We start from the raw sequence: 12,423 nt of genomic DNA on the forward strand, positions 1-12,423 counted from the left end.
ATTCTATAAGGCAGAGGATGGTCTTAAACATAAAAGGCAATGCCCATGAAATTCAAACCCCTACACAAGAGGATCATGTTCTTTTTTAAAGGTCACTCTCCACAACACCGAAAAACTCAAAATTGTTTCAATTGATCTGGTAGGCTAGGTTGAAGAAATAAATGCCTCACAGAGTACTGGAATTGACATCTTGCTAATGCTAGCATAGCTCTATCACTATGATAAAATGAAAGGATAAGTACTTCTTGTCTGTTGGCCATGTTCTCAATTAAGTTGAAAGTCTTAGACTAGATTTAGAGGCAGAAAAGGAGAATGTATAGGTAGCATCTGGTTTCAAGAAATTGGACTGGAAGCATCAGCTTATTTTATGTATCAGCAGCAGAAATGTTAAGCTGTTGTCTGACCGTTTCTACTGATAAAATCCATGTCCTTCTGCCAGAATACCGGATCATCTAGACCCAGACATTCATGGCATCAGTTATTAAAAGTCCTTTGCCACACAGCACAATGCTGTCAATCTAAATTTTGGAAGTTTGGGAACGTTCAGCCACTCTCACTCTCTGTACTGGTCATTACATTTCTGTTGCCTACCCTTGCGTGAACAGAGCTTAAGCTGGGACAGATCCATCTGGACCTTAGATCCAACACCATTATAAGCCCTCTAGGTGACTTCTAAGACCCACAATCAATCATGGGAATGTTGAGACAGCAAAGGACACTGTATATTCTCAGTGCTAATACAGAAAAGAATGTCAGGTTAATGAGAGGATCTGAAATGTTCTTTGTTGTCATTTTAGAGTTGTTGTTATAGAAATTATGTTTATTAAACCAAAACACTTTGACTCTCAAAATGTGTTAATAAATTATAAGCCTGACATATATTTTATAAAGAATTCTGTTACCGCTGAAATAGCTGTATGTTTAAATTTATGTATATATTGCATAGCAGATTTTGTTATCTGCTCCAGTAATTTCTCATTTTATGTAAACCCAATATGAAGGCACTTGGAAGGTTACTGGATGTTCTTATTTTTAAAAATTAAAAACAATCCTGTTTTCATTTTTGTATTGTTGTTCACCTGTATACTTGACTGTTAATTCAGATTAAATAAGATGACCTCAATTTTAACACAAAGCTACCACCTAAACAATTGCAGAGTAAAGCACTTTTTGAGCAGTAGATATTCTCATGAAAATTGTTCAGATACCATGTGATGAAAATCAAGCATGTCTAGAAATGAAAGAATGCACAGTGAGATGACTGTTACTTACCAAACTCCTTGGGAACTGCTATAGCATAAACACAATTGTGTTCCACACTGTAATTTTTGGGGTAGTTTGGTGACAGTACGGTGCCTTCTGAACCTGTTGAACGACTTCCACAAGGTGCTAGTAAAAATAAAAATGAAAAAACATAATTTTTACAAAAACATTAGAAAATTTAAAATCAGAATATTTTCTTGATCTATAGAAAATTGGTTACTAAATTTTAAACACCAAACTTTATTTTCCATATGTATACAAGTATTTTCAGTGTTAAATATCTTAAAAAATAAAGTATTTATAAAGCTTTATGAGCAATGAAATTTACTGTCCTCAAAAGCAAAGCAATATAACTATGACAGTTATTTCTAAAAGTAATAATGATGGCCTTTCATTAATAAACTTGCAAAATTAATAATATCACTATAACGATGAAGCACCTAGGCACATAGGTGAGCTGCCAGGTATAAAAATGTTATTCAGTTACTCAGATTCCATTTAATTATGCTGCTGTCAAGTGAATTATTTCTATACAATTGCATGCATGGCTTTACAAGTACATTTCCTCACTCTAAGCCAGTGGTTCTCAACCTGTGGGTTGCATATCAGATATCCTGCATATCAGCTATTTACATGATTCATAACAGTAACAAAATTACAGTTACGAAGGAACAACAAAAATGTATTTATAAGGCTGGGCGCCAGCACAACATGAAGAACTGTATTAAAGGGTCGCAGCCTTAGGAAGGTTGAGAACCACTGCTCTAATCATCCCCATCCACATAATTTTAGAGGCGTTGCCTCCGGCTCCTTCCCGTTCTGTCTGTGATTTATGGCCCTTGGAGATATCTAGATAATCCTGCTGAGCAGCCAAGATCATCCTGCTCGTCGGGTTGTGGTTAAATCACCTTGATCCATATCCCTTCTACCCAATCCCAAGTTGCCAGAGTATGTAATTCCCAACTTGTGGTTTTTCCCTATTAAAACTCTCTACTCCTAGGCCCTGGGCCACTGAATTTTCCTTCATCCGCTACATCCAGAGCATAGGTTGGCAGCCCAGGTTCAAATCTGATAATAAAAAGACCCTTGTGTGCTCGGATTGGAAACCAACTCCTCGGTGGTCTCTTGGGGTTCCGCGACATGGGTACAACATAAATATGAAGGATTTCTGTAGGGATGTATGGAGATGGCTGTTTACTTTATCTCCCATGCTCTCTAATTATAGATCCTGTAAAGTTTCTGGCAGCCTTTGTTCTTTGCTTATTGTAGTGAGCATGATCAAATTTGGAGCCAATGAGGCCCAAGCTTATAACAGCTGGCAATAATTGTGAAGTATGTAATTATGTAAATAAGGGGAAATTATGCTAACAGAGATCTAGTGTAATACATCTGCTTTATGCTTATCCAATATAAATACACTGAGTCCCCAAGTATTGCTCTCTAGCATCTCTACATGTTCTTAGTCCTACTTCAGTTTCTTCATAGTGGTGAAGTTGGGTAAATGGCAGCTTTTGCCTCCCATTGTCTTAATAATTAGAAGACAAAAGGTATATAAAAAACTTTTTATCCTTTCCTCAAACTGCTGTTTTCTCAAAAGAGCTTATAATTACCATAAGACTTCAAACAAGAGGATTCACCTGATCCACATTTCAAATTAGCTATAAAATTGTATTTTGATGGTATATTATTCGGCTCAGAGAAGCAACTAAGCAGGGCTCACAACAACTAACAGACAAAAGAGGAAAAAATGGGGCCTGTATGGGATTGCACCAGGTCATCTGTGTATATGTTATGGCTGCTAGCTTGGCATTTTTGTGGGACTCCTAAGAGTGGGATTGGGTGTATCTCTGACATTTTGCCTACTTTTGACCCTCTTTTTCTGCGTATTGGGTTTCCTTGTCGAGCCTCAATATGAGGGCTTTTGCCTTATCTAATTGTATCTTGTTTTGTCCTGCGTGGCTATCATCTTTTTGAAACCTGTTCTTTTCTGAAGAGGAAATGGAGGAGTAGTGGATCTGGGGAAAAGAGGGCGAAGAGGATCTGGAAGAAGAGGAGGGAGGAGAAACTGTGGTCAGAATGTATGGTATGAGATAAAAATTGGTTTTCAATAAAAAGAAAACAGTCATCGTTCTGTGATTAAATGTAGAATGGAGACAAAGAAACAATTGGTGTCCTTTTTACATGAGATTGTGGTTTAGGTACTGCTAAGGGTGTTTTAAAAACTCTTTGATGATAGAAACTTCTTTTCAAGTGCATCTTACAGGGCCAGACTTTTCTAGAACACACTTAGCAAAATAACACATTGAGGTTGCTGAAATGTGCCATCTTGGCTACTATCCTAATGTTTACATAGCTAATCATAATTAATCATTACTTTGCAGCACTGGGGAATTATATTTTGACTGTACATACAGAGCCAAATTATTTTATGGATGTAAATGCTAAAATTCTCTTTCTAAAACAGCACATTATTCTTATTCCATCTCGCTGACTCAAGGTCAAGTGAAACACTGATTTGTTGTTTATACTCTGGGGTCGTTTATCAGCTTCTCTCTATCTTTTTCACTTTATTTCTTGCAATTCAGACTCTCAACAGTTTCTACATGGCTCTTCCAATCACCAGGACTCTTACTCCAGCTATTGATTTTCCTAAAATGCAAGTCTTATCATGGTTCACATTTTCCTCTAAGAACAGTGTAAAGTAAAAAAAAAAAAAAAAAAAAATAGATTCTCTATAAACAGCAAGACCAGACTGCTGTGAAGTGATGTCCAAAACACCCAACACAATTCCATTTAGTAGAAATTATGACAGAAAAATCACTGAAATCCAATTCAGAATCCAAAGAGGTCCTCTATGATCTAACCACACACAACACTGTTTTCTTTCTCCAATTCAAATTCCATTTCTGCTGTTTATTTGGTTACTGAGAATCACTACAGCTTTGCACCTGGAGTTAATGCTATACGGAGGATAAGTAGCTTTAAACATTCGAGTATAATCAATAATATAATGTCTAAATAAGACGGCTGCACAGATACTGGATTCCACTGAGGGAACTGCAAATCCCTGCCAATTGAAAGTAATTAATCTGTGCTAATGTTGTATCCCTTTGGGACAACCTTCAGTGAGTGTATAAAGTTATACACACAGTTTAAATTCTCTTTTTAATTACAGAGTTTTTTGAAAACTTATTTTTTCATACAATATATCCTGATAATGCTTTTCCTCTACCCTAGCTGTTCCTAGATACTCTCTACCTCCCAACAACTCCAGGTCATTTTTCTCTCTCTCTTTAGAAAACCAAACAAGTGAACAAAAAGCCAATCCAATCTAAGCAACAACAGCAAAGCCAGGACCACCCCACCTTCTCTCTCTCTCTCTCTCTCTCTCTCTCTCTCTCTCTCTCTCTCTCTCTCTCTCTCTCTCTCTCTCTCACACACACACACACACACACACACACACACACACACACACACACACACACAAACCACAAAATCAGAAAGCAAATACACTAAGTGCATTTAGGACCAAATGATCATGTAACTATGACTGTTGTATTCCTGAATTATATATGCAATGAGAGATCTGACAAAGAAGAAACAAACAAGTTTTGCAGCTTGCTTTGCAGTGAAGAAGGCTTTCTACTTGTGCCTTGAGCAAAGACATGAGTGTGCCATAGAGAAGAACAAGTGTCCCCTTGCCACATAGTGAAATGAAACAGCAAACCATTTATGTGGAGAGATACTTCTGCAATGTTCAGGTTATTTTAGAGACTTCATAATACATGCAACATAGCCTCAAGCTACTTGAAATTTCCTACCTGTCTCTTTACCTGTGTAATGTATAATTTATTATCAAATATACTGTGTAATGAAAATTATGATATATAAATTATTCTCAGAAGGTACTTTGAAAAGCATCGACTTCTTACAGGTCACAGAAGAGCAATGCACTATATTAAATCAATAATTTACTAGATGCGACCTGTGATCCTTCAGTTTGAAAGAAATGCTATACCTTACAAAACTGCTGGTCCACTTCTCATAAATTACTTATGCCCTGATATAGCCTGATTGAATGTCACAAAGCATAAATCCTCCTATGGAATGCATTTGAAAGTTAGATCCCCATGGAACATTTTTTTTAAAAAAAACATAAAACCTCTCTTGACCCTTTAACTCTCTGTGAATTTTAACACAGACAGCTATTATTCCCAGTATTGACCTTCAAATTAAAGATGATGTTTTTCTTTCTTGGGTTTATTCAACACCTTGATCTTGGTGAAAATCTCCAAGAATCCAGCTATCCCTTTCATGGCTCTGTTCATGCCTCCTAAGTAAATCTAAGCATTTTATTTTGCTTACCTGCCACAGACAAAAAGCTTCCAATGGTGTTTTCTTTTTTCTTTAAATTTGCAAAGGTGATAAATATTCTTTTAAATTATAATTATACTTAAATTTATTTTGCCACTAATATATTTTGGTATAATCTCATATATTTATAGGATAGCAAAATAATATTATAAGTTTTCTTTGTTTATTTCAGAAAAGACATTAAATCATTTTCCATTCCCCTTGTAATAATTTTGTTTTCTAAGTTCACACTATTTCAAATATCTATTTTATTTTATTTATTAAATATTTATTTTTATTTTATTTTTAGTTATACATATAGGTATATTGGAGTGAGGGAGGTACATGAGTGAATCCAAGTCCTAGAGAGTCCAGAAGACTGTTTTTTCCCCCCTGGAGCTAAAGCTACCAGAGGGTATGAGCAGCCCTGTTTGGGTTTGCTGTGGGATGTTCTCTATGCTGTGAATGTGTTGCTCTGATTGGTTAATAAATAAAATGCTGATTGGCCAGGAGCCAGGCTGGAAGTATAGACAGGACAAAGAGAGAAGAGAATTCTGGGAAGTGGAATGCTGAATCAGGAAACGCTGTCAGCTGCTGCCATGAGGAACAGGAGGTAAAGCACCAGTAAGCCACAAACCATGTAGCAACTTATAGATGAATAGAAATGGGCTAATTTTAGATGTCAGATCTAGATATCAAGAAGCCTGAGTCATTAGGCCAAACAGTTTAAATAATATAAGCGTCTGTGTGTTTATTTGGGTCTGAATGGCTGCAGGAGCTGGGTGAACATAGGAATACTCTAGCTACATGAGTTCCATAAACCAAATGTAGGTTGGCTGCAAGAGAAGTAGGAGATCTTACCTCTGGAGCCATCATTCTAGCCGATCATATAACTTTTAATAGTTTTTTTTTTTTTCACAACATAGTAATTACTGGCTTATAAGCCATTTTAATGGCTCATAGGTAAACACAATAGGCTGTACATTCTATGTCTGTCACCTCTATGATTGCTTAGACTCACTGATTTGATATTGTTGACTAGGAAGATATTCTCTCTACCCAACACTCCTCTGTGAGCCTTGCTTCCCATCAGTATTTTCAACCAGAGAAAGAGTTATTCAATAACAAAGGCTATGAATTAGCTACCATACTTGGATATATCTTTTCTACTGGCATATAGAAATTCAGTAGCAGTCCTAGGGATGTAAGTAGTTAACCTGTGAATAGCATTTCATTGGATTTGACTCCTCATTTTAGACATTGAGATGGAATACACATGTTATAAAAAGTCATCTGCTCAGAGTGTAAAGTTGAGTGAGTTTTACCTGTTGGTGAGTTGCATAACCAACACAACTCTCTAGTCCTGGACATTTTCCTCGTCCCTATAAGAATTTCAGCATGCAAAAGTAGCCACTTTTTATTTCCTGCAATCCCACCTCTGTGACAGTCACAACACAGTGATTCTGTGATAAAGTGTACACAACAATGACAACCACTTAAGATGACTGCTAGTGAATTATTGATGTTTTCTGAAGCTAAAATCCTTCATGCAGTTTAGCTGAAAATGTACTTTCTGATACATTTTAAGTTATGCTAATCTATTTTTTCTAAATTACGTAAAACACAAATATGTTAGTATAAGATGATTTAATAGAGAAATGTTTTTGAAATATTCCCTACCAAACTTTCAGCTCAGTGTTTATGACTTTGAAAGTCTATCTTGAATTGTACAGTTATACAAAGTCCTTATCATTGTATAGCACTACATCAAGCAATTTCAGGAGAAAGATTGCAAATCCATAATCATACTTGTCATTATTTATGTAGCTCATTAATATGAATCTCTATTTCCAGATTATTGGAGGTATTAAGTCAATGTTGCTATGTTTTTAATATTATTTGTACCCTCAAAGCCAAGTATAGTGACTCTATATACAGTGGGTTTTTGCTAAATGTCATGTTAATAAAACTAATAAAATTTACCTTATTTAATATTTTTCTATTGAAGAAATATGTGGGGTTTAAAATTTATAAAATCTTAAAAACCTTCTGTGGTAACAGCAGAATTTAATTTAAAAAACTTATCCCTTTTGAAATAAAAAATAAAATATTTAGGCTTAAATTTGATCTTCACTTTTACCAAGCATGCTTGGAGGAGAGAAATATGAATTGAAATGGCAACACAAAGCCTCTGTTCAATCAGATCCAAACACAGGTAGAAGGAATGATGGCCCTGACACAATCTACTGTGCATTTTTCCAGAAAATGTAACGAGCTTTAAGAAAATCAACTAGACCTCAACCATTCCAACTTATGAAGCATAGCCAGGAAGGTGGGGGAACTTCCTAAACTGATCTTTTCCTCCCTTGAGAGACAGTAGTCTGTTTGGTACCCTCTCCAACACAGTGCAGCCCTCAGGGAGGAACTGGCATCATTATTTATTTATTTATTTATTTAATTTGATTTGTCAAGGAAAAAACAACATTGTTTCCCCAAAGAAGACAGAATCATATCAATTCAGCTCCTTTATGAAATACTGATCTCAGGCTGGTTGTTGAGGGTTGGGGATGGAGTTATCTTATTCACTATAATCCTGTAGAAGTCTAGAGGAGATACAATCAGCCATACTGCTTGACAAAATGGGAAGCATCTGGCCATCATACTCAACTCCATATTATACAGTTGATCTATTCTTTGTTCTGTGAATTCAGTAGAGGAAATGTAGTCTACATGTTCTCTATATCCTAACAGAACTATTTTCTATTTGAAATTTAGCATCTTCCTAACTTATTAATATAGAAAACTAAGCATGGTGATATTAGCTACCGTGACTTTGTCACCAGCAGAAATCCCAGATAGAATAAATATCAATGTATTTATTATAATAGTGAGAAGTATTTCATAATATTGTGTTCATCAATATGGAAAAGTACAGTAGTTGTTAGACCTACTGCTGGACGTCATGATGCAATGTTTAGATAAAAGGCAGATGTATGTCAGTCTCCCCTTAAATATTTATGATTGTAGATTTGTGCTGCTCTTGGCTTTCTTCAGAGAAGCTTCTTATTGCAAAGGGTTAATACAGACCCATAACTGTCAAGATGCATGACTTAGTGACTGCTAGAGCTTAGGCATCAGTGGAAAACTTGTACCAACTCCTTCTTGAGGGCTCAGAGAACGTGGTTAAAGGGGGAGCAGAAAGAATATAAGTCTAGGAGATGAAGAGGAGTGCATGACACTCTGACCTATAGACAGGACATAGCTGTTCCACACATAAATTCACATCTGTTAATACCCACACACAATCAAGGTATTTACAAATGCCAGCATGGGTGGAACAGGCACTATACCCCTACCTGAGAAATTAATACGTGTTGATGGCTAAAGATGGAGGAGGTCTCACTTTTCATTGATGGTGGCTGGGCATGGATGTGTCCCTTATGCACATATGGTCTATTTTAAATGGAGTGGGTTATAAAAAGAAAAAAGACATGAAGTTGGAAAGATGTTAGGAGAGATGTTGGGGTGTTAGGAGGACTTGAGGGAGGGAGTGGGAGATGATTACTAATAGGATACATTGTAGCATGCATAAAACTTTTAAAGAGAGAAAATAAATTGGTAAAATGAAAATGAAGCACGTACAAAATATTTTTACATGTTTATATGTGTTGTATGTATGTACATGTGCATATTCACATGTTTGTGGGAACATGCGTGTTTTCAGTGCGAGTGTACATGCCATGGCGGCGTAGAGCTTTCCAGTGGGATTGATATGTCAAAGATGTGATTTTTTCTGTTGACGGACACTTATTATGCGTAATTGGGCAGAGTCTTCTTCGTACGTGTGAGATCTACCCAGACAGCTCTTCCGCAATTTGTCTCTAAATGCGAGGGTAAGACGTTGTGTCAAGCCTTGCCATCAGGTGTATAGCCATCCCTCAAGTACAATGAAGTTCAAAACCTCCAACTTAACGCGTAGAGTGTAGCGAGAATTCACGAGGCGGCACAGCGCCTGTACTCATCCGCGCTTCCATGGTATATTGTCTCGTCCCCGACGAATGGCAAACTCGTAGGCTTTCCGAGAGCATTCTGCCTAGTAAAATCAACTATCTCGATAGGAGCCAACCCGCACATAGCTAATGATTGCTGTGCTACTACTAGCTTGATAACTAACTATAACTGGAGACTAAGTAGAGTTTATATTAACACGCGCCTATAGGGTCTAGCGCAAGAATGATCGACTATCCAATAGAGAAACCCTAGGTCGTCTGGTCAGTAGCTATATAAATCCTAAGTCTTAAGACACCCAGATTTACATCTACTTGTAGATACATATCATCTCTTGCACCCTTGCGATCTGTCATTACGTCATCTAGTGCTCGACAGCTCAAGAAATTTTGTGGCCATGTTATCACAAGGGTCTTTCTATCCTGTATGAGCACCTCATATAAACGATGCACATAGAGTGTAATTCTCTCCACACAAGCTGTAGTTTGATAGACATTAATGTGGAGGACACCCACGTAAGTAACTCACCATACCATTGAGCTGCTAATCTCCATCTTAGATCTTAGGTCATGAAGAGAGTCCAAGAGTTTATAGTTAGCATCACTCTCAGTGTCTGATACACCAACAGGATCAGTTCGGATTTCATTATGACTCTATAGATTTTTGCTCTTTCAAAGGCCATAATATACTCCATCGGTATGTTTCCTCAAATGGCTAAAAAGGATGTACTTTGTTAATAGATGCCTTTTGAGCAATAACAAAGGAATTATTATACGATCATTTCTTCCGTATTTACTTTTGAAATCAACTGCCCTCTGCAACCTCCTGGCGCTATCACTACAAAGGGCTAGTGAGAACCTTAAACAACTCCAGGGCTGCTCCACACAGTACATGTCATCTGAGTACCCTCTTAAAAGAACTACTCCTGTACCATCTTTGCATGTATCCTTTTTTCCTCTTGTTTTTCGTCCCTTATCTGTTTAATTAACTCCTATCCCCTTCCACTCACGATTTAGTGACATAGGACATATGTGCATAAGGGTTCAAACTGAAAGCGTACAATATAGACGAAATGCGCTAAACACTGTAACCTAAACACAACCACATAATACAAAAACGTGCTAAAAACAGTTCGACGAACATTCCTACTCTAAAGGTTCTAATCTTCTAAGACACGGCTATCTCATGACTAAGGTCAGTACTTCTCTGTTATACAGACTCTAGTCTGCAAGGTTTAAGCTTAGTAGACCCTACTACCCTTTGACTCTCATTTCAAGGCACATGATCTGCCTTGGACCTATGAGTAAATCACTTTTAATACCGATCCGTTTTTGATTACATTACTGCCTATGGCAGCACCCATGGCCTGAGTGGCTAATTTCTCAACATGACCTAACACCCTTATGGCATGTATAACCCTATTGCACTTGGTTGCTTGTGGTCCAACCTAATATACCAGCCTTAAAATGATAGGGCGGTGATAAGCAGAATCCTGCCCTAGCAAATGGCCGCTGAGCCTCAAAATCCACTACTCCTGTCTATTGTCTCTACGCTAACGTGATAGCTGATTTTTCTCTCTTTCATCGTTGCGCCACTTCTTCCTTTTCTTTTTTCACTGGAATAATATGCTTGCTCTCTTGTGTTTGGTAAGTAGACCTGATGAGGTCTGTCACAAACAATGTGATTGCATGACCGAGGAACATAACATCAACAGTGTCAGGCAGACTTCTCTCTCATCTGATTCTTTTATGCCCACATCTTAACAATCCTCAGTTTCCTCTGTATTCATCATAATCCCAAATCATGGAGGCATTTGGAACTGGGGAGGAACAACGCTAATTGGTTGAGAGTTGATCCTAGGCTATTCGTAGAAAAGCCTCATGGTACTATTATACATTTTTCTTTGAGCAGTCTAGCACCTAATTTCACCTGAATCTCTGCTCGTGGTTAAGAGTTAGGGACCAGAGGTCTACATTTCTTGCAACACCCACGATATCACTTTATTGAGTCTACTTTATTAATCAAGGGGAGTGACCATGTCCTCTACTTCAGGAATTGTCTTGGACGCTTAATTATAGACTTTTGCTCTCGACCAATGTTCCGATGAGCGTATACCAAATGTAAGTTAGATAATGAAGTAGTGCTCTTTCATATTACCTAATCATAAAGAAGGTTTAGTTACTTCTACTTTCGCTATAAACTGAGTTTGAATTCGCAAAAGCTCGAAAATCAAATTTATTTCATTTCCATTAGGAATTATCTTCTATACCATTTTTTACAATATAAAGAAATTCCCCATTCCGAGTCTATTTACGGCCACACTACTAGGAGAGTTCTCCCCTGAAAATCGCCGTAGAGCACCTATAAGCGCAGCTGGCGTAAAGCGAGTAAAGCGTAAGTAACATCAAAAACACCATGACCTTAAGAACCATCTCTTAACCATGTCCTCTCATAAAACACATTTTATAATTATTAGTTTTCACTTAGGTAAACATTGAATATGCTAAATTAAAGTTTCAAAAAATAGAAAAAGTAATAGCTCTCATGTTTCTTGAGGAATATGAAGAAGACCAAAAAGTATGACTAAGCATTTCTCCATAACTTATAATTCAAAATATCATGGACAAAAGAATAACATGTATAGATAATAGCTGCGAGAGATAATAGAGCAAAATGCTTGGGAAGTTTTTCGTCAGTCACGAATGTCGTAAATTGCCTATCTCTCCCCCACGCACCAGATTAGTCTGAGAGAGATTTATGAGAGCTAACCTACCTGGTCCGAGTACTAAATGCAATTTC

The 12,423-nt window shown here is 37.1% G+C and overlaps 1 protein-coding gene across 6 annotated transcripts in view; it reads right to left on the reverse strand.

The window, feature by feature from the left end:
• Csmd3 (CUB and Sushi multiple domains 3) overlaps window positions 1-12,423 on the reverse strand; it is a 1,154,880-nt gene that overhangs the window by 234,852 nt on the left and 907,605 nt on the right. For all 6 annotated transcript variants that reach the window (XM_028867965.2, XM_028867960.2, XM_028867959.2 and 3 more), the window contains one exon: window positions 1,273-1,389. In XM_028867965.2, coding sequence (XP_028723798.1) covers window positions 1,273-1,389 — 117 coding nt within the window. The remainder of the gene's footprint in view (window positions 1-1,272; window positions 1,390-12,423) is intronic.

The sequence above is a fragment of the Peromyscus leucopus genome, chromosome 20 (genome assembly GCF_004664715.2).
Source record: "Peromyscus leucopus breed LL Stock chromosome 20, UCI_PerLeu_2.1, whole genome shotgun sequence".
NCBI classification, from domain to species: Eukaryota; Metazoa; Chordata; class Mammalia; order Rodentia; family Cricetidae; genus Peromyscus; species Peromyscus leucopus.